The sequence below is a fragment of the Pagrus pagrus genome (assembly GCF_965226575.1).
Source record: "Pagrus pagrus genome assembly, chromosome: 10".
NCBI classification, from domain to species: domain Eukaryota; kingdom Metazoa; phylum Chordata; class Actinopteri; order Spariformes; family Sparidae; genus Pagrus; species Pagrus pagrus.
In genome coordinates this window covers 28247163-28269835 of record NC_140194.1, presented here as the reverse complement: position 1 = coordinate 28269835, position 22673 = coordinate 28247163, and the positions used below count along the sequence as shown (strand labels likewise).

The 22673-nt window shown below is 40.4% G+C and overlaps 1 protein-coding gene across 4 annotated transcripts in view; it reads left to right on the top strand.

Moving 5' to 3' along the window:
- Positions 1-12889: 12889 nt before the first annotated feature.
- ndrg4 (NDRG family member 4) overlaps positions 12890-22673 on the top strand; it is a 66206-nt gene continuing 56422 nt past the window's right edge. For 2 of the 4 annotated variants that reach the window (XM_084364812.1, XM_084364811.1), the window contains exons 1-2: positions 12890-13040; positions 16671-16744. In XM_084364812.1, coding sequence (XP_084220938.1) covers positions 16671-16744 — 74 coding nt within the window. In that variant the 5' untranslated portion in view covers positions 12890-13040. The remainder of the gene's footprint in view (positions 13041-16670; positions 16745-22673) is intronic. The other 2 variants (XM_084364814.1, XM_084364813.1) reach the window with 2 other exon arrangements.

The window sequence follows — 22673 nt, the reverse complement described above, 5'->3', positions numbered from 1 at the left end:
AGCAGGAGGTTAAAGGTGCACTATGTAGTTTTGGGGAAGAAGGTTTAATCAGAAGAGAAATATCTTTATTAACTGATCTTTTATTCTGCCTGAACAAACTAAATAAACTAACTTTCTTCATTTTCATGTCTGAGTTAACAGTCAAAACAAACTGAACTTAAAGGGCAACACACGTTCATACTATTTTACTTTGTTTATGTTAAACTAAGTATGTCTGAGTTTGTATTATCACCTCATTAATATTGTAAATATAAAAATTCTGAGTTTGAATTTCTTTTCCAAAAACTATACAGTCACACTGCAGGCTATAAATGAATAAGCTACATTTTGTACTATATTAATACTTGCTCAATACTTCATAAAGGCTTTATAAGTGTGTCATCAATGACTTTGTTAACTGTCAACAAATCATTTATTAATACTTTATGGGTCAGTAGTATGCCAACTATTAAAAGACCCAGACCTGTGAAGAGCTCGCTAGCATGTTAGCGGTTAGCTACAGTACTTGACCACCTAGCCCTGCAAGTCATCTCTACTAGGGTTGAGCATGTACTGGACTAAAATGAGTACTGTATCTAGTAGTGATAATGAGTATGAGTATTATAAAGTAGTATAAAAATGTCAATATCCTTATTTGCAAATACTTTTGTGATCAAAAACCTTCGATTATGAGGCTGTTCTGTAAATATTTTCCCAACTTATAAAGACGGCAACTTCTCATCAACCCAAGCAGTTTCAGGCTTAAATGATCAACTTGTCAACTGCTATGAACCGGTAAAAAATCAATATTGAGAGGGAAACCAGGACTCCAGAATCAAATGATCCATGCGATGATCTCCTCAGTCAATTTAACATTGTAGACCAATTTATCATTCCTGGTCCTGATGTGTTTTTGCATAAAAACTTATATGCCCTTTCTAAACCTTCAATAACACAGTTAGATGAGGCATCAATAAAACATATTTTTTACTCCTGCAAAATGCAACATGCAAATCACAGTTTGACAGTGAATAACTATACAAGTACACAGTCCAACACTATAGAGGCAGATGATAAGATAACCTTCCCACTTTTGCTCTGGCTATATGTTGGTCGACACCCAAAGGCAAGTCGGCTGACCCTCCCGTCACGGCGCCGCCTGAGGAAATAAATCAGAGCTCTGAAGCTGAAATCTTAACCAGGATCATCACAGCAACACTCCTCAGGATTAAATGAAAGTGACATCAGTGGTAAAAATGAAGGATTCATTCACATTGAGCGTATATATACTATGACCACCGAGGTACGATCAGTCTCACCCACACACTGTGAGAAACCTAAACAGAATGAATGCTGTGTGTAGGTGGATCTAAACATTGCTGTGCGATTACATGCTGTGCTGACACATCTATTACAGGCCTTTCATTACCTGTGTCTGAGGGTCCTGGAGGACAGTCTCAGCCAAGGGTTTAGCTGAAGCAAAGGGCAGACTTGGGGCGAGAGTCCAGGAAGCTGACATACAAGACACTAATGCCGCCTCTGGCTTCTGTCTGCTTTAAGGGCCTGTGACATTTGGTATTTGTAGGGGAACCGTTTGTGTACATGACAGAATGCTGAGAGGAGCCCACGGCTTCCTCCTACTCCCTCTCTCACTCTCCTTGTCTCTCACGTTCCTGCCTGAGTTCTATTGACATGTCTCTCCGTTCTGTTTAATTGTATTCACATTTGAGCCAGGTATCTCTGAGTCAACCTTGCAAGTAATTTCATCACTTTCTCTCCCCGTGGAGACACTGTGCAGGCAGAGTTTCTATTTTGAGCAGAGCCAACGGTACACCATACTGTGCAATTAACATTTTATCATCTTCACTCAGCCACAGCCTACGCCAATACTCCCGTTCAAGAACACATCCGAGATTGAATTACAAGAACAAGAAGTCATTTTCACATTTCCACGTGGTTGATGAATTCAAGTCTGGACTTTTATTGGCGTTACGATCCTCCGTAGCTCAAATGAATACAACATCAAGCTGCTGATTCCCACTGGAGTCACCTGTTGATTCATGGTTCCCCACGTAAAGAGCCTCAATGGGCAACGACGGCCAAACTGTCAGGTCTGTGAGTTTTTTTTTTCCTGCATTGCTCAGAGGAAAAAGTAGCTTTGACTGTGTCTAGTAACCAGATGAGTTTTTGCCAAAGTGAAGTGACAGGCTGCTGTGAGAGTCCATTCCCAGAGGAGCAACATTGCAATACGCAGTCATTTTGCAATGAAGTTACAGTTGCAGGTCACATAATACTGTGAGATCTTTCCTGTGGCAAGTTTCTTAAAAACGCAGAATTATTACTACAGAAAAAGTCATTTATTAAAGGAACAAAAATGAAAATCTGTCATTATCTACTCACCCCAATGCTGATGGAAAGTCAGGTGAAGCTCCAATCAGCAGCAGTGGAAACATGATGCGCTATTTTTTGCCCCTTTTTCAGTGCGCTGATGTGACACGCATTGAATTTTCTTACGTTTGCCGCACTGATAGTTTTCAATCTGTCTCCGTTCAAGCAGCACCTCAGCTTCATTCAGTCTGTGGTGAGTTTGAAAGAGAGACTGAAGTAAAATATATGAAAAAGTAACCACTGTGACATGCTGCTTTCTAACTCTTTCCAGTAATCCTGTGTGTTCGTAACTTTGAATGTGACTGGTGGCCAACATTTTGACATATACATCAATTTTGGAGGAGACAGCAAAAAATAAAATAAAAAAACGTAAGAAGAGACCTGGACACTCAGAAATAACAACTCATTTTCATATATTGATCAACTCGTCAACAATATTTATCCTTGTGGAGCTCTCTAAAACAAAAACATCCTGTACTTTAGCAGCTTTGCTTGTGTGATCTTGATTTTCATTAGCTAAAAAAGTGATAGAATCAATTCAACTGTTGATTAATTTTTAATAATTTGTGTATTTTATTAAAAAAAGGTGAAACATTTCCACAAATGAACTTTGTTTGATCAGGACAACATGAAAAGGGTGCAACATCTTTCTCTTGTCTGCCGCGCTGCATTCTCCTCTCCTCTTTTCAATCAACCTCCCTACTCTTATCTTTTTAATCCTATATTATCTTCTCCTCTCTAAAAAGTGCCCCGCCCTTTCACCCCTTGTGCTCGTACCCCAGAAGAGAGGAGATAAGTGGTGCAGGAGTGGAGGTAAAAGAGAAAACGAAGAGGGCTTAGAGATGAGAACAAAGACAGCAGGAGAGGGAGTGAATGTGAAGAAGGAGGAGAGAATAAGGAGAGGAGAGACGGAGAGGAGAGAGGGAGCGGTGGAGGCGAGCTCTGCAGCAGCCAGGCACATCTCGGCGATGAGGTGTGAGGATTAGCTGTATCTGAAGCAACGCCCCCGCTATGCTCTCCAAATGAGTATTATCTCCCCCTCAACCCCCCCTGTGTTGGCACAAGAGCAACAGCTCATACAATGCCATGTTGTCAGGGCCGGGAGGAGGAGGGAGACCAACGCGCTGTAGGCCTCGCTTCATTATCTGTAGCAGGTGGCAGGCAGCCGGGAAGAAAAAACAGGCAGCTATTTGGTGGCTGGTGATATACGTATGTGTCTGAACTGTATTTAGACAGGGTGGTTTCACTTTTTTTTTTTTTCAGAGTTTGGGAGTGAAATGACTGACAGGGTGATGTGAAGAATGAGCCATCCAGTCCCCAGGATAAAAGCTGGAAACGTCTGCAAACCACAGATATGTTGAAACTTAACATTGTTTTATGTTGCATCTTTGTTTCTGTATGTTCACTTTTCTATTGTATGTTGTGAAGTCCGTTTGTCATTTTGTTCACCTTTATTATTTAATTTTTAAATTTTTTTTTGAGAGGACATCATTCCTCTTTACGTCGATCCAAATCTCACCAAATGAAAAACTTTACTCATGCAGCTGAGAGGAAACACAACATTTCTAACCGGAGCCCTTTCAGGAACAGTTCATCCACTTTTCAACAGTTGTTGCCTGCAAGGGCACCCTTGGGTGCCTGCAGTGAGCTCAGGTGGCACACTGAGGTTTTACGAAAAGGTTAAGCAATTCAATATTACACAAAGTAATGACATTCAATTCGTTAGAATTCAATTCACTGAGGATGTTTCCCTGAATTACACAGTTTAGACCAGCTGACATTTTGGAGCAATCAATAGATCGACGTGGGCTGGAATTTTTATAATACAAGTGACAATCAGACTAAGAAATCAGAAAATGTTCTCTTCACAATAAAAAGCCATTATTTTGTCTTGGTGGTGACAGAGGGAAAGAAAGAGATTATGTAACAATATGAGGCGACAGGTTACATACTAAAACAGTGCAGGGAGGGCTTTGTCCATACAGCACCTGGACTGAGCAACCGAAAATATCTGCAACTTGGGCAGAGAACAACTTCTGGAAGCTCCTTACACTCCAAGAAAACAAGATCAACTGCCCCATAACAGGGGGGAAGATGACTGTTGTTGCCATATACGCCACTGTTATTGGTCCTGAACACTGACTGTATAAAGTAGTGGACAGCGCCACCGTGACGTCACCCATAGGTTTCTGAAGAGCCAGAATGGGGCTCAAAATGGGTGGTACCGGCCGTCACCATCTTGGCAGTGCCTGACCATGCAAGCCAACACTGACAAACTAGTTGTTATCTGTGTTCACACATAAAGATCAGCAAATTTCAGCTCACATAGCTCGCATGAGTTTTGGCGCGGGTTTATTTGCCACAAACAGCCAGAATACTTTGTGTGGGCTGTGACGCTCAAAAAGTAACAGTACATTACATAGGATTTTGGCACCTCTGTGGCTCTTGGCATGCTATCTAAACTGGGCAGTATTATGTCAGCGCTGTTTTCTTCAGTGTAAATAGACAAAGGCGGCATAAAAAAGGGCCTTTGATGTGGCAGTATTGTGCAACCTTTGTGTAAAAGGGCTCATGTAAAGAAACTTTAAACAAAATCGGACCACAATGGTCATCAGCTTCCAACTTGTTTATGATACGACTTTAACCAGCCGCTTGGGCTTAAATAATGAAAGTTACGTGTGGAAACGGTTGGTGTAGGAAATGAACTACTGTGCTGGATGGAGCTGGAAGTCACATATTCAGCTCCCCTTTAGCCATTAAAACATTATCACACCTAAGGGAGCTGTAGTTTTTGAAGAAAATAATCGATTTATCTTCGTAAGATTATGTGCTCAAATATCACTGTATAATATCACATCAGTTCATTTCACTGACAGACCTATAAAGAAAGTCCTCCACTCAGGTACCAGGAAATTGTGGCTTTGAGCTCCAGGGAGCCTTGGACAATTCTTTTGGATCTTTTATGACACCAGTGGGGCTTTTTCATACACATGTGCTTAGGTTTGACTCAGCAGGGCTAACACTTGTAGATATGTCTTTAACTAAAAACATGCTTGTCTTGAGTAGCGGTCAAAGGAGTGGCTGTAAATATTCTCCCTCCCCACAGTACTATCGAAGAATAACCGCTAACACAGCTCCCCTAAGCCTGTTATAAACATGTTTCATTTCCTATAACTCCTTCAAAATAAAAGTTATTTAGTTATTTAAAAGCTTTTGGTTTTGTTATTTCCATATAATTTCTTAGTAATCTTCAAGAGATAATATATAATTGGTACGATTAAAATTAATTCATTCTAATTAATCGCGTTACCAAGAGAAGAGCATTAAAATGCAAAAATATCGTCAATCATCATCATCAGCATAAATACATTTTTACTTTGGTTTGAATTAAGCTTTCCTTTCAATGAAATGTTATCTGTGACCAGAACCAAATTACATTAAGTCGGACTTTACAGGTCTGTAGAAAAAAAAGTTATTTTGACCGTAATCAGCTTCCAGTTGGTCACCAAATGTTCCGTCTGTGGGTTGCCATTATGTATCTTACGCAGTACATAGCCTACTACAGGAAACTCATTCACATGCTGCCTCCCTCCTTACTCACACACTGTAATTAGCATGTACTGTATCTCTGTCTTACACACAAGCAGACACTCACAGCTACAGAAATCTACAGAGGCCAATTTGCAGCATAACAGGCCGATGAGTCATTATTATATTAATAACAGCAGCTCAGTCCTCTCAGGGGTCAGCCTGTCTGTTGGCAGTGAACACTCTGTGCTCCTGTGACATTACTGGACACAGTGAGTGCTTTTTAGACTGGATCAATGGGAATGGACATTGGGTACAGACATGCCGGGGGGCTTGCTTTGTGACTGGCACATGCTGTGTTTTAAATGATTGCGTCTCCTTTATATTGTGTTTTTCGGTGTGTACGGTTTACTGTTTTTAAAGAACAGATATAAAGGCATAACGTCGGTGGGAGGTCAGGAGGGATTTCAGTGATTTTGTTGGTGGGTGAGAGTTTGAGTCAATGGAGGGCTGGCTAAGCCACGAGGTGGAAGACATTAAAGAGCACAAGCAGGAACACAGACGCACTGTATACATGGATCAACAGAAGATTAGTAGTTGTAGGAGTGTACTCTATATAATGATAAGAGATGGAAGGTGTCTGTCGATGCAGAAGGAGAAAAGCAAAGACTGAAATGTATAAAGGGAAACGATTTGTGAGAAGAATAATATTATATAGCCATGCTAACATGTTAGCATCCTTTGTGAGGCTGTATCATCCTTTGAGCTGAATGCTAATGTAGGGCTGGGGCAATATTTACAATACGATACGTGTCGTCTTAGATTTTGGATATCATTATATCGTGATATGGCCTCAGTGTTGTCTTTTCCTGATTTTATAGGCTGCATCACAGTAATAAAGTGACGACATTTTCTGAACTCACTCGACTTTTCTACTTGATCTAATATTTGCCTTTGCTCACTTAGTCATTGTATCCCCATTACTGATCATTATTTATGCAAAATATCATTGCGTTGATATTTTGTGAAAGCACCAATAGTTATCCCTACAATATTGTCACAATATTGATATCGAGGTATTTGGTCAGAAATGTGAAGATCTAATTGTGTTGGCCAGTCCTAGCACATCCCCACAATATTATTCTAATGCAATATTGCCAAGCCCTATGTTAATATCAGCATGCTAACATGCTCACATGGAAGAGCTAACACATTTAGCAGGTAAACTGTTTCCCGTGTCCATCATTTTCGTTTAGCATGTTAGCATTCTAATGTTCGCTAATTTGCAATAATCATGATGGAAATGTTATTGTATGATGTTTCTGCTGTGCTTGTTTTATGCCGGCTACTGTGTTGCGCCTTTTATAAACCCAATTTACCGTGTGTGTGTGTGTGTGTGTGTGTGTGTGTAAGTTTACATATTTTATACCATAGAACACAATCAATAAATCTATAGACACAGTTGGCTACACACAAACGTACCTCTCTGTAAATGATCATGGCTGGCCTTAATGAGTAATATCTCTTTCAGTTGATTGGACTGTGATATATTTAGTAGTGTGTTAATGATATTTTAATTCACGTTACAAAACTGTCACGTTCAATCACTGTGGATGACTGTGACTGCAGTGGACAAGCTGGTCTATTTAGTTGTGTAGTTGAAGCAGCCTATGAGAGAGAAAAAGACCGTGTGTGACTTGCCAGGAAGTGAACGAGACAATTCGCAGAGTTTGATCTAAAAGCTTTTTGACATGTGTCAACAATTATCAAATAATTCCTCATGACACAGAGAAGTCAGAAACGGCTGCTGGCAGCTGTCACAGGGTTTATGATGGGATCTCTTCTCTCGTCCTTCAGACTCCCATTTTTCCCAGAGGAAAGTTGTCACTGTAACTTTGGACGTCACTTCCAGTAGGCAGTCAACTTTTCTCTGAAAAAACTTACTTTTTCATTGTATCTTGTAATGTATGCATTGAGCTAACAATGTAGTGTAGAGCAGGAAACTGGTGGTGACTCATTCTCTTGCTCCAGGACATTTTTGCAGGATTCATGACTGTTGATGGATACATGGGGAGATGGCAGAGATTGAGCCCCTGGCTGTCTAGTTACAGAACACCTACAGTCTCCAGCCTCACTGTAGGCTGAAGTTGTTGCCACAGTCTTACTGAGATAAGCCTGTTACTGTGTACGACTATAGCTTCATATGTAGAAAGAGGAGTCACTGGGCAAGCAGAGAAGTGCTGTTATACATTGCTATTAATGTACACACACACGGATGTATGAGGTGACATGAAAAGCAATGCCCGAATACTGTACAGTAAAACACTAATAGTATTCACACACAACATCTACAGACCGCACACTCCTCAACAGCACAAACAGTGCACTCAAAATGTTTAATTATTATAATTACAGATAAAAAAATCAGAACTGTGCTCAGTCCTAAAATCCATGTTTTTGTAATATGAGTGTGAGTTAATTAGAATTACAGATGGGTGACAAATTAAAAGAAAATCAAAGGCACATAATGAATTCAGATGCTTTCACACAGATGACCTGCATGGTACAAGTAAGCAATCAGCATCCCATCATGCTCTGCGGCATGCATAAAAATGCTGAGCTGGGCCGGTGAATTTTTATTTTGTATCGAGATGGTACGAGGAAATGATTTAAGTGACTTTAAGTGGCCGGAATTTTAGTTTAAAATATTATTGAAATGAGCTAACATTATCAACAGAATGGGAAGATGCAACAGTGGTGACGTTATGTACTGTGTTACAGAGATATGCACTGAAGTAAGCATGCTAACCAGCTAGCCCCGCCCATCTTGTCTCCTTAGTGATAGTCTGATTGTTGGCCCCATTGTAATAGCAGATATATGCCAGCTTTTATTGTAATAAACTCACAAAATAAACTCACAAAATGTTAAAATACTCTTCTGTCTAGATCAGAAAAATATAACTGTACACCCTCTGTACTCTGTAGAAGCTCAGGTGGATATAGCAGCATTCGTGATGGCTCTCTTCCACTTGCATGTCCCAAGAAGTCCTGCTATCGAAGCCCATACAAGGACCCTGGATCTATTATAATGCTGTTATTTTTAATGCATTTAATTCATCCGTGTACTTCCTGCCATAGCAAATCAAAATGTCTCCTTTGAAAAATGTCTATTACTCTGCAATCATTATGTTCCTTGTGACCTATCAATTATCTACCTGACTCATTCTGCCTCCTTGATAGATGAGAGTCAGAGGAGAGGCTCAGTCCAAGACAATGACACACTGAAGTCAGTAAGCTGATGACAGTGTCAATTGATGCTTCAGAGCCACTCAGGCATCCAGTGCTGATATCTGTTATATTATATTATACTCTGCTGAAAGTCTTTCATTCCCAACAAACAGCAGTATCTCATTTCTCATTGCTCACAGGATTTTGTGTTAGTGAAACAGATTTTTTGGGGGGAAGAGATGATTCTCATAGATAACTGACCTTACTTACTGTTACACTGTTTACCATTATCACCAAATGTATAGACCTCTAGAACTCACTCAACATCATAGACTGATGATGCCTGACAGTGGAGGCAGAGCTAACAATTAAAGCAATCCATCAAACTGGCAGTGTTGCTAATTTCAAGAAAAAATGTGTCATTGCAGGCTGTGCAGGATGATGCCATGTGATTTTTTGCGCAAAATGCTCCTAGTGTGTATGAGACAACTAGGCTACATGTTATATAACGAGACATAGATGCCTTGAACACTTCCCTCTGAATCGTATTAGATGTTCCTTAATCATACGCTTATCTAATGAAGGGTTGAGTCATACATCTATTCCAATCTAATACATTGAAATTAGATTAGACTCTGGAGTGATTGTTTAATGCTGATCAGGACAAGTTAGATAGCAGAGAGTGTTTTGGCAAGCTCTCCATCAGTTTGAAGCGGCTGTCTCGTCAGGCAGACTGTGGTGCGCTAAGTAGGTCATACCATCCAAGAGAAAAAGAAACATGTACAGGGCGAGAAAAGGGAAGGGTGGTGGGATGGATGGATAAACAGAGAGATGGATGGCTCCAGGGAAACAAATACAGTTGAGTGTGCCAATTCTGAATCATTTTGAAAACTTCTTAGGCTGTAGTTAGTTTAAAGACGAGTTGATTGTTGAAAGACTAGAAAAATGAAGCATCTGTCACGGCTCATACACGTGTGAAGCATTTTCATTCGTTTTCATTCAATTAAATGATACACTTAATCCATTTATTAGCTACCGTCCATAGGGAGCAAATACTCTACTTTGTCGCCTACATCATGGTTCACTACTTGGCTCTTTTTATTTGCAATAAGGAATACAACAACATGACTGAAATTTGTGAAATGAAAACACAAACACGATGAGATAAACTGTTTAAAAAAGAGAACTCATGTCAATAACAAAAAGAGAAAGAGCGGAACGAAATTACCAAACAAATGAGTGAGTAGCTACTTCAGGAATGAGAAAGAAGAAACATGGGACGAGTTACAGAAATAGATTCTAGCCACTCATTTTCAGTTACCCTCTGCAAAGTTACCTTTACCAAGTTTACAGAGAATAGTACTATTTTAATGGAGATAAATACATTAACTCAGGAAGGTCCATCGAAAACTGACAGAAGACTGTGTCTTTAAGGTGGCCAGTGTGTCAGGCTAACATAAAATAAGCTTGATGGCTAAGCTAAGGAAGTTAGCATATAGCCATCGAGTCTTTTGGACATATTGTCTGCTTACAAGAACAGGAGCAGAGCTTGTTACTGTAACTAGCCAGTCAAGCTAGCTAATAAACATCAGTAAGTGAGCATTCTGTTAATATTGTGTAAACCATCGATATATTGAGAAAAACTGGACTCTGCATGTTTTTTTCTGGCCACCACACACGTGAATGGAATTTACTGATAAAGCTTGTCCCGGACATTTCAGATTTTATTGGACCTATGGATTAAATTCCGATGATACAATGAGTCATTTGGGAGTGGTTGTGAAGTTTAGAAAAGTTAGTTTATTGTTTTACAGCTGCTTCTTTTGTCATGACTCTGTATGTTTCCCAGGGGCTTGGTAAAAACTGATTTTGCTCACCAAAAAGAATGAACTTATATGGATTTTTTATTTCATTTGAGTGCCTCCACCATAGTACCAATGCACCTGAACTGTAATTTACATGATTTTATGCAAAATAGGACTTCATTTTTGTCTGGATCCATAATCACTGAGACAAAGGTCATACAAAAGTGGAATCCCCGAGACTACTGTAATTTCCTCTGCAGATATTTATCCAACTGATTAAACCTCCCAGGCAACCAACACATCGCTTTTCTTTGTTAGTTTTTCTCAAAATCACTGTGGATTCAGTTTAGTTTAGCTCATTCCCAACTTGTCAAATAATGACGCTCTGAACCAGCGCTTTTGAATGGTGGCCGACCCGTCCTGCAATCCCAAAGTGTCAGTTTTTTGACGAGTTGAGAATGAGACTCAAAAATAATTTTTTCTAACAAATAGTACCTTTAATGCTTTGGACAACAGCAATGTCTAGTTGTTATGGATCCCACTGGTTTTCTTGCCCACATCCACCTCTGCTTGACTTGCATCTATCGTTTTCTGGTGACAAAAGCCTCTGCAATTTTTTCAGCGGGGGGCAGCAAGAAAAGGAATGGAGTTCAACTGATAGGCGTCTTTTTCCCATCAAACAAAATAAATCTGTCAGATCTTCGTGGCCCTGCTAGTCCACTGGACAACAAGCGCAAGGGAGGTCAGCAGGCCATGATGAATTTACTGTTTAATCACACCACAAATCCGGCAAGAATTAGCTAGCTAGTATGCTATTTCCTAACTGTATGTGTGTTATTCTTGCGATTAGTTTGTAAAACAAACAGCCAGCGGCGGGGCTGATACAGCAGATTGTGAGCTGTAGTTTCCCCAGTAAACACACTGACCTCTTTGGCTGTTGCAGTTGCAGCTAGTTAGCGAACCAGTGGCAGGGCAGCCCGGTTGTAGTCAACCAATCAGTGCCAGAATAGGGCGGGTCTTGCAAGAAAACAAGTCCATAACACAGCAATATAAGTAACGAAGAAGGGGCGGGTATGACCATCCTCACACATCAGTCTAAACCGTTCTCTCCTAAATTATCTGAAAAGGAAGGTGGAAACGTCTTGTACGGCCGAAATATTCCTTATGACATATTATATTCAGTGTAGTGTACACTAAAGTTTTAGCATGGACTTCTTAAGTCAGAGCCACATGGATGATGTAGCTATCGTTGTTCACATCACTTCATGCCCCAGTTGCCCAAACATGGTCAGTCCCTTTGACGGTAGCTTTAACCAGACAACAAAGCTCTTCTGGTAGCCTGCAGGCTGTTATGTTTGTCTGCCTCTGTGTGTGTATGTGTGTGTGTGTGTGTGTGTGTGTGTGTGTGTGTGAGGATGTCTGCGAGCTGATATGGAGTCCCTGGGTGTCAGAATTGGATGGCGATATTTTATTTTGGATCGGAAGTGCATTTATTCCCATTTTGTCAGCGTGTTCTAAAAAGCATGAGTAATTTCAAAGCTCATGTCGGCCAACTGCAGTGTCCTGCTTTCAACAACAAGAAGAACACACTCACACACGCACACGCACACACACGCACACACACACACACACACACACACACACACACACACACACAGATTTCTAAGCTCATATACACACGGCTCATTTACAGCCAAACTCAACGTTCCCTTTTTTCTTCTACATCTCCTCTCCTCCTCTTCTTGCCTCCATTTCTTCTTCTTCTTCTTCGGGTCTTTCCCTCCCTTCTTCTCCTCCCTTGTCACTCCCCTCCTCACTTCTCAATGTTTTGATCTTCAGTGTGCTGCATCACTGGTGAAGCCACGTGCTCACTGTTTATTATCAGGAAGGGGAGGGAGATGGAGAAAGAGACATAGAGAGAGGTGGACTCTGCATCTCTCTCTCTCTCTCTCTCTCTCTCTCATTTTGTCTAGTGCACCCACAGACACAAACACTCGCCGACGTACTCTCCTCCAGTCCTTAGTAGCCTGAGGAACGCACACGCGGGCACAGAAACCAAAAAACAGCTAAACCAGACTGTACCCACCGGAGAAGCTCTGAACTACACCGCAGGTACAGTAAAGCTTTTTCTATCTGGAGCATGATTTTTTAACAGTTTCTGTTGGAAAATGTGTGTGGAGCAGTTGCCCTGGAGTGTTTTTGTACTGAGATTAAGGCTAAAACTGTTCGTGAAGCTGACATGAGCATAATATTTTCACTTTGTCCTTAATCTGTCCAGGAAAGTAAGACGTAAAGTCCCATATGCTGTGGCTGTATTCTGAGAGACAATGACAGACGGAGGAGGATATTAAAAATGAGGACAGGATTTTTGGCACAATGTGTGTGCTGCTGAGGCTTTGTACCCTATACTTTACGCCCCCCTACTGCACACACAACCACACACACACACACACACACACACACACACACACACACACCTCCCATCACAAGCTTCTGCATTGGCGTGAATAGCATGTAAACAGGTTAAATTTATTGACTCTGCATGTAAGATAGTGCGCCATTTACAGTACAGCAGAGCCTCTCAACAAAACTAAAGACATCAGTACGTGCTTGTGTCTTTTACGATGTATTATATTTGTATTTACAGTGAAATAATCAAGGTCGGTTGATGTGTTGAAGTTTGCTGCTTCTAGAAAAAGTCCACTTTCAAACAACCACAGATTAAAGTTGTAAGTGGCATATAACTGCAGAGAGGAGGCAGCGTGTGTTTAAAACATAATGCTTGGTTTGCAGCAGACTAAGGTGAGTGAATGATGAGGTGAAAGTCATAAAAGTTGATTGAATTTGGTGCAGGCTTTAGTGGTGCCCCGAATCTCCCTGCATTTACTGAATGCTGCTGGCAACCACTGAAAGACTGAGGCTGTGATGCATGATGGCACTTAGATGTTTTAAATGCCTGTACTCTATAAGGTTGTAACTAATGATCTTAAACTCACATGTTCCTCTCTTAGCAGAAGGATGAACTGAATTGTTGTATCCCACCCAAAACCTTTGTAAATGCAACAATGTCAATGCCCCATTTTCATGTAGTCTTATATAATTTCTCAGTAGGATCCAGAACTCGCGTTTTTTCACATCTTGTTTTAAAGCTATAAAACTTATTGTCATTTTTTCACTTCTGCGCTGCTCCTTCAGCACATGAAACAGCCACTGAAGCTGAGCTTGTCTTCTGGGAGCGGGTCTGTTTCTCAGCTCTGGGTTTATAAATAGAATTACAAAGAGCAATAGACTCCCGCTGTTGTTCCTACATGAGCGACACGGAGCCACGCAGCAATGTTAGCCTCATCATTGCTTCTGTGAGACCATATTTGAAGAAAGAATTTTTTGGGGTTTTAAGATCGCTAACTTTTTACCAGATCCTTCTGTATTTCAGTCAAACAGGAATTAAATTAAAATGTTTAATTACTTTAAAAGTCATTCTTAGAGATTCTTTTGTCATGTAAACATACTTGGTCAAGATATACATTTGGAAGTTTAACATTTTTGAACCTCCAGTTCCCTTGTCTCAAAGTCAGTGCTTTTTTTTATGTTTTCTCTGTTAGATGACTGAAATAAGATCTGTGGTTAACACTTGATTCCGAGATTTTCATGTTTTAGTCTACGACATAAAACACGTCAGCCACTTAAAACTCTAACTGTATGACTTATAGATTGGTCAGTCGTAAAGTGTGTATAGTGTAGCGTAGTAGGACATACGACCATGATGTAGCTAGTTCGTTTATAGCCTAACGTCAGCTTTTTGATTCTCGCGATTGCATTTACGCTTCAAAAATCATTAAAGGCGGTGTCCATTTGTGAAGATCATCTTACTGAACAGAATGTGTGAGTATCATAAAATTGCCACGGATCTTATTTTCTACAATAATCCAAAGTCAATTGAAAAATCCCGTTGACTTCTTTGTTGAGGGAACCAGGCCAATGCTAACTTCTGTTTACCTTACAAAAATACATAATCCCTACCGTTGTTAGATAACATTGTTAGCTGTTACACATCCTAAGTTACTCTGCAACTTCCTATGTTAATTACTTCTGTCTTGATTTTTTTTTATCTCCGGGTCACAATTATGACAGTCTTGCCATAACTCGACCCTTGAAGGAGAGACAACTAAAGTTAGCTGGACCTTTTGCTGCAGGATGAACATCCCAAGTCATGCGATAAGTACTAAAATAGCATGAACAAAAAGTAAACTTTAGTAGGACTCAAGACTAACTTTAGCAAGGTAGGCTGTCTAACAAGTTAGCAAGCTGTCCCTTTTCGAGTGAAATACTAGCTTAACAGCATGACAAAGTGCTATATAAATAAAGTTTGATTGATTGACTGGTTTTCCAAAGTGTTGGAAGTTGATAAGGGAAGGACAGTCTAAAAGTTTCAACTGGTTATGAAACAGTTTCATTTGATACTGAGACCATCAGTGAGAACACAAGCCTGTCACCTGGTCTGATTCTCTGCAAAATCTTTAGTCTGAAATAAAACCAGTTTATTATAACTGAGCGCTAGAAATTATGTGAGCTGTCTCAGCCCGAGGAAAGAAGCTGCTCAACCGAATCTGCTAGCTGTAGGTTACATATAACAAGGTGTATGAATGGCACTAAAACAATGTTTACTTGTTTCGGCATCGTCATATTACAAGTATAAGTGATCCATAGTTACAAATAGATAGATTACCTCATCACTATGCATCCTGCTTACAGCTGTGTTTTAAAAAGAAAATTAGCATTGCTAGCCGAATCAAGATCTTTTGCTCATACCACTTTTGTCCACAGGCTCCGCCAGAATCAACAACAAAATGAAAGTTCCTTGTAGCTGCTTTAAGTTAACGGTTGCTAGAGAACACTATCTGGAACACTATCTGGACTGGTTCATTAAAAAGAAGGGAAAATGTTATCGATGTTTTTAGGACATGTGATTGTTATGTGTTCCAGTCAGTAATGGCACCACCTGACAGCAACAGCTCTGAGGATATTAGTCAGTTTCCGATCAATAGCCATGAGTCATTGATTTTTGGTGCAGTTCTTTCTGTTTTGGAGCAACTCTTCTTGCTCCTTGAAGCCCCAAAAACTCCACTCTCAACCCCTCAACCTCCGGCCCCCCTCCCACCCACTGGCATTTTGAACAGCTAAACAATGGAGGCTGGCACTACAAGTGGGACACTGGCAAACACTGTGTTGTTTTTACCGTGTGTTGCATGCTGATATATTTGCTCTTTGCTAGATGTTTTTCTTGGATCTCTGCTCTAATTAGCTAGCGTCCATTAGGAAATGATTGAACAGCATTATTAATGTAAATTACAGTCTGTGTTGTTCTGACCACTATTAGAGGCTGATTAGTAGCTCGCTATAGTTAATGTAGCTTTAAGGTCCTCACAGTCGATTTCCTAAGGACTGCGCAAGCTACTTTTCTTTTCATTAATTATCTCATAACTAGAATAACATCATCACTTCACACAGAACAGTCTTTTTCTATAAATTGTAAAATAAATTGTTAACCTTCACATTTTTCTTCCCTGTCTTTTATGGCCATTTCCCTAGGATCCTATTAATACTTCCTATCTGCTCTGTGTAGTTTTATTGCATGAAGTCTCCTCTTATGTTTCTGTGAATCTTTTTACTGCCTTTGCACCTGCAATGCAGCAACACCAGTACAGTAGATCTTGTCTCTTGTATTTTTATACCCGCTGCTAGATGGGGCCTGGATTGTTTTGGAACTTCCCTCCCAAGGCTGGCTGCACGGTTCCACAGAGCCTCCTGCAGACCATGTACGTAGGATCGTGAAGCCACTGTACCTCCCTACATAACGTACCATACCGTGCCACACAGGTCTCTCCTTTATTCAACCTGTGTGGATTTATCTATGGCATCTCCGTCCATCCGTTCCATTCTGTCAATCAGTCAGTCCAGTGTTTTCACATATTCATTTCGCAGTGACAAGCAAAATTCATCATTTACCTAAACGTGCAATTAATCAAAAACATGAATAGCACAGCAACAGGGTGATTTGTCCATCTGTTATCTGACAAATATCTATTTAGAAATCATTTTTAAATCACAACAGATACTGGGAATTAGGCTGGGAGCAAAGCCAGACCCTGAAAATGACAATCCCCTCAACAGCAGTTGGTGGCAACCTATTCCAGGAGACACACTGTGTTGGTGAGACGACTCCAGCATGACACGTTTCCTCATTCTTTTAATGTTTTTCCATGCATCACAACCCAACACAACAAACAATATGAGCTTTGCCAAACCTCTCAAGCTCATTCACTTGTGTTTAATTCAGTGTAGAGGAAGGACTTCTGTTTGGTGCTGCATCACAATGTTAATACAGCTATTTCAAATTAAAGGATAAGTTCACCCAAAAAGGAAAATTCAGTAATTAACTACTCACCCTCATGCCAATGGAAACCGGGTGAAGTTATGCAGTCCACGAAACATCTGTGGAGCTTCACAGCAAAAATAGATTTGCAGCATTCTCCTAAACAACTGAAGTACATGGGGACCCTGTCTGAAGTAGGTGCATAAGGTCGACCACTCAACAAGGGTGTAAATTGTGTCTGACATACATGCCAGATGACCTGTATAGAGCCATTTTGGGTTTTTTTTCCTTTGTGTTTTCCATTTGAAAACAGGTCCCCATCATCTTCAGTTGTTCAGGAGAATGCTGCAAAACTGTTTTGCTGTGAAGCTCCAGAAATGTTTTGCGGACTGAGGAACTTCACCCGACTTTCCATCAGCATGGGGGTGAGTAGATAATGACTGAATTTTCATTTTTGGGTGGACTTTTCCTTTAAGAGCATGTAAAAACAAAAACAAACCAAAAAAAAAAAAAAAAAATAGCCATGACCACATTACAGCATGTTAAATGTTGCATTTTTCTCTCAAAAGTAATAACATTAAGGTCTACTATGTGTTAATCACAACCTTTTTACACAATAACACAATATATTGATGTATTATACAACTAATTTCAGCGTGAGACCTGAACCTTGAAATAAGGTCAAGGCTCTTCCTGGAGCTTTTATATATGATCACCTGTTGTCACATGACCAAAATCCCATACATGATGTCAAGACAACTAAGCCATCTCCATGACATCAGAGCAAACTTCATCCACAGATGAAAACGTGCTCTGAAAAAAGCTAGAAAGTGGACCTCGATGTTCTTTTTTCATTTACAAGGTACAAAAAGGCGATTCATTATTTTTCCCAGTGATTCATCAAGTAAATGATAAAAGTCAAGAACAGGATTACCGACAATCACGTTGATCTCATATTGGTCTGGATTGGGTGATTTAGGATACATCTCACCCTCATTGGTTGATATTACTATACCCATTCGGGAAATGGAGCATCACAGCATGTTCTACCATCCCACACACACACACACACACACACACACACACACACACACACACACACTTTTTTTTCCCTCAGTGTGTGAATTACCTATTACTGTTGCCGAGCCACTTTGAAATAGAAGCCTGGCATCCTTTGTGATCGTCTGAGTCAGTCTGGTGGGAACTGCATGTTCCACACATCTCTGCATGCGTATTAGTACACATCAGTGTGTACGCACTGTAGTACATCCTCAGCTTAGCAACTGCAATAGAGACTGATATCTGTGGTCACATTGATCATCTTGGTAAATGTTCCTGATTAACAAATAGTGGCACATTCATCATGTCAGAAAAGACAGATGTACTTTTTGTGTTATGTGATCACAGCAGAAAAACCTTCATGGTCACAATGTGTTCAGAGCAGATGTCATGGTGCGTTAGAGTCAACGGGTCCGTTCATTATGTGAACGCTGCTGCTGACATATTGGTTATTGGATGTCTGCGCTGTTACACTTTGTGGTCACTAATGGAGGATGGCTATTAAAATGGAGGATGGCAGACCAGGAGCAACAGCTTCATGTAATGTGTGGAAACATGATTTTGCCCTCGAGATGAGTTGTTTTTCATTATAAAACTAAATATACCTCACTCCCAAAAAAAAGAAAAAAGAGAGATTTTAAATCATCCTGGATAGAGATTGGAACTGATATATGAATGAGATATTATTTGTATCAGTCATTTGTGCAGAACAAAACTAGGCCTGCCATGTCAGGATCATAATCCATGAAGCTAAAAATAACACGTGGTGTGTTTACCTTCTCAAATTCCCCTCAGCTCAATCTGTGTATGAGGTTGCAACAATCAGAGTTAAACTCAGTCAGATGTTGGTTATAGCTTCTGTATCCACCTCATAACATGTAAGTGCTAAAATGTTCATTTTTAGGAATAAAAGTGCAATGAATGGAAATAATGGGTAGAAGATCAGTTGTCTACCAGTTCAATATAAGTAGAGTTGAGCAGTGGCAGTAGTATTGGGCCATTTCAGGACATTTAAAAGCTAATTAAATCCTCCAACAGCCATGTGCCTTCCAGAAAAAGTGTCCCCATTAGATTTGATAATCCACAGATTATTATTGTTAGCAGTTCCAGTCACAGTGACTCTCCAGTGTTTCTCTAAACAGATGTGGCTGTTGAATTTTTAAAAAATGTCATTCCTCCCCTGTAAAGGATAGGAGACAGACACCTCGCAGAGACATCTTAAAGGTCCTATTGACAAGGAAAGTTGATTTTTGAGTCTCATTCCCAACTCGTCAAATACTGATGCATTGGGATTGTAGGACGGGTTGGCCACCGTTCTACCATTTACATCTTATTATGTTGCTAAAGAAGCTATTACTAACCTCAGTGAGGCACTAGACATGAACTGTTTACATGTAACATGTTACTACACACGTCTGATAAACCACCATAGTAACAAGTCAAGTCACATCCGTTGGACTGTCACGGAAAATCCAGGTCCTTCACTAAGAAATCCACAGTTCGCAACATTAAACAACTTCAGCAAATCGTCCACAGGCTTGTAGGCAACTGAGAGAGACAAGGAGGTCTCATTCTCCATGTCATGTTCCAGTCTGCTCACATATGGCCAATAGAAAAGTGATGAATACATGTAAATTACTACAAATTGTTACATAGAGCCCCTTTAAGATCTATTCTAAAATTCTCCTGCAGAATGATAACCTCTTATCTCACTACATGATTTGGCTTTACATCTTCGTACCCACTCAGACAGGGTAATCACTGCTGTTGAGGCTCTGGGTTATGGCCTGTATTCAGTGGGCACTGTAATAAAACCATGTGTCTCTGACGGAAGTGATTGTGGTTTGATCAGGAAACCATTCATTCCCTCAGCACGCTCCACTGAGCTTTGCTCCTCGACATCTGGTTCTCCGTTTGGTTCAGGAAGGAGTCCGGCAAACACTCCCCTCCTCTCTCAGTGTACTGCTGGTGGCCACACACTGTCTGCCCGTCTGCCCTGCTGGCAGCCACCCTGCAGGCCTCTGAGCGGACCATAGAAACAAAACCACTAGAATAGACATTTGGTTATATTTTTCTGTGTGATTGCCCGGACCATCCAACTGTGCCATTCAGCTTGAGCCAAAAAAATAAAAGTCATGGTGTGTGAATGTTGGTGAAGGTTGTAGTGTGCTATGATTGTAGTGACACCAGTGGGTCATAAGCGATCAGACACAGAATCTGTTTAGTTCCTGTACTGTACAACTTACCTACACTAAATCTCCACAACGTTAAATCTCTGTGTGAATGGTGATCATGACATTACAAAACCATAGCCATTGTTGCTATAACAACCTCCACTCTTCTGGGAAAACTTTCCCAGCTTAAGTGGGGTGGGTCCAACACTCTGTGTTGGCCAGTAAAGTTCCCCCACAACACACTAGGACACACATTTCTTTATGGTTCTGGTTCTTGTCATGTTGAAACTGGAGAGGCCCTTCTACATACTGTTGATTCAAAGTAAGAAGAACATTCTTTTCTAAAATATTGTTTGATGTAACGTTTAGATTTCCCTTATTGGAACTGAAGGGCCCAGCTCACTCAATGAGAAACATCCCCAGAAGATTATTCATAGTCAGAGCAACAGCTGGCACTATGCATCAGGACAGGTAATGTTCTCCCAGAATCCACAGAGTTAGATGTGTCCATTAACGCTTGCCAGAGAGTGCAGAGTGATGCATCAGCCCAGACAGAACTTTTCCACTGACCCAGCCTTACACAACTCTGGCCTGTCATAGATCGGTGTGACCTTGTACGTCATGGAGCTCCTGGCAAACATTATTATTGTGCTGAAGAGGCTGGCATCTATTGAGCAGCCGTTACTCCTAGATGATTCCACTTCACAATCCTCTAAGAGTTGACTCGGGCAAACCATGATCTGACTGATCGGAGTCTCATGACCACCAGAGCCATGTTGGAGCAACCAAATACTTTTAAAGTCCAATTCTGTGCTAATGTTATTTTGTGGAAATTGTGCCTCTGTATGCTTGTTTTAAACTTGGAAGTTAAAGACTTGTGACTCGACTTGAGACATGATGACGCGAATGACTTGTCTGTAATTTTCGAATTCAATTAATTATCACGCTGTTTGAACAGGTGAAATACTTTAAACTTTATCTTTATCTTTATAAACACTGGATACTGCAGGTAAGACTGAAGTATCTTGGGGGGAAACAATGACTTGACTTGACAGAACCAGTTACTTGACTTGAATTGACTTGAAAAATGACTTGGGACATGTTTGAGACTTGGACCAAATGACTTTATGACATTATGTTGAAACAGCCGGAGTGGCTGAGACAGAGACACCATTCACCCTATCAGAAGACACTGTAACATCAAAATGATTTTGAAGCGTTATTTTAAGGAAAAACAATGAAATAATGTTGGTTTAAGTCACATGTCTGCTTTACTGCTCATAGCAACCTTTAACAGTTTTTTAAATTGCATCAATTTGATGTTTTCTCATTTTAAACAGTGAATGATATATGTTAAAAAGTAAAACTTTCCCCCAGGAACTTATGTTTAGAAGGGGGAATTTGCATGAAAAACAAGGATGCAGTTCTTCTTGATCTGTCCTCCAGGTATCCTCAGACGCTGACTGGACAAAGTGATGAGAACAGATAGAAAACAACTGAATCAGCACATCTTCAAGGGAGCTGTCTGCAGGGCTTTAATATTAAACACCAACATGTTTTGGTTTGGTGTGAATAGTTTTATGTCCTTTGGCTGTTGAGCCTAATTAAATTTGCATTATATTATAGCACATGTGATCAAACAGACTGCTTGATGTTAGGTCTATTACACAACATTACTACTGAGAGCATGCAAGTACATGATGTTGGAGATAACAGCCACAGTATAGGTGACTATAAAAGTTTTAGTTTAGTTTGCTGTTACACAGGACAGTGCGGTTTTCAACATTAGTACAAGTTGTCTTATCAAACTTTACTCTACAAATTTGCTGAGCAAAGTCCCAGCTGTTAACACATCCCTAACTGTGTGTGAGCAGTGAGAGTGCTTAATCCTGATTTAAAAAGTGGTGAAAATGACCTCTTGAGCCCTACTGGCCTCTTGTTCATGTTGCATTAAGTTGGCACTAATAAGGCAGGTAAATATATGCAAACCCAGACATGAGTAGGCTTCACTGTAATCACAGCTCTAACCTCAGGCAGTGGCAGCTCTTGATCCAACCAACACACTCCTTCAAAGCTGGGAACACATTTTAGATTAGACATCAGAGCAGGAGTCAGTTTAGTTGGTAGGCAGGTCGTAGT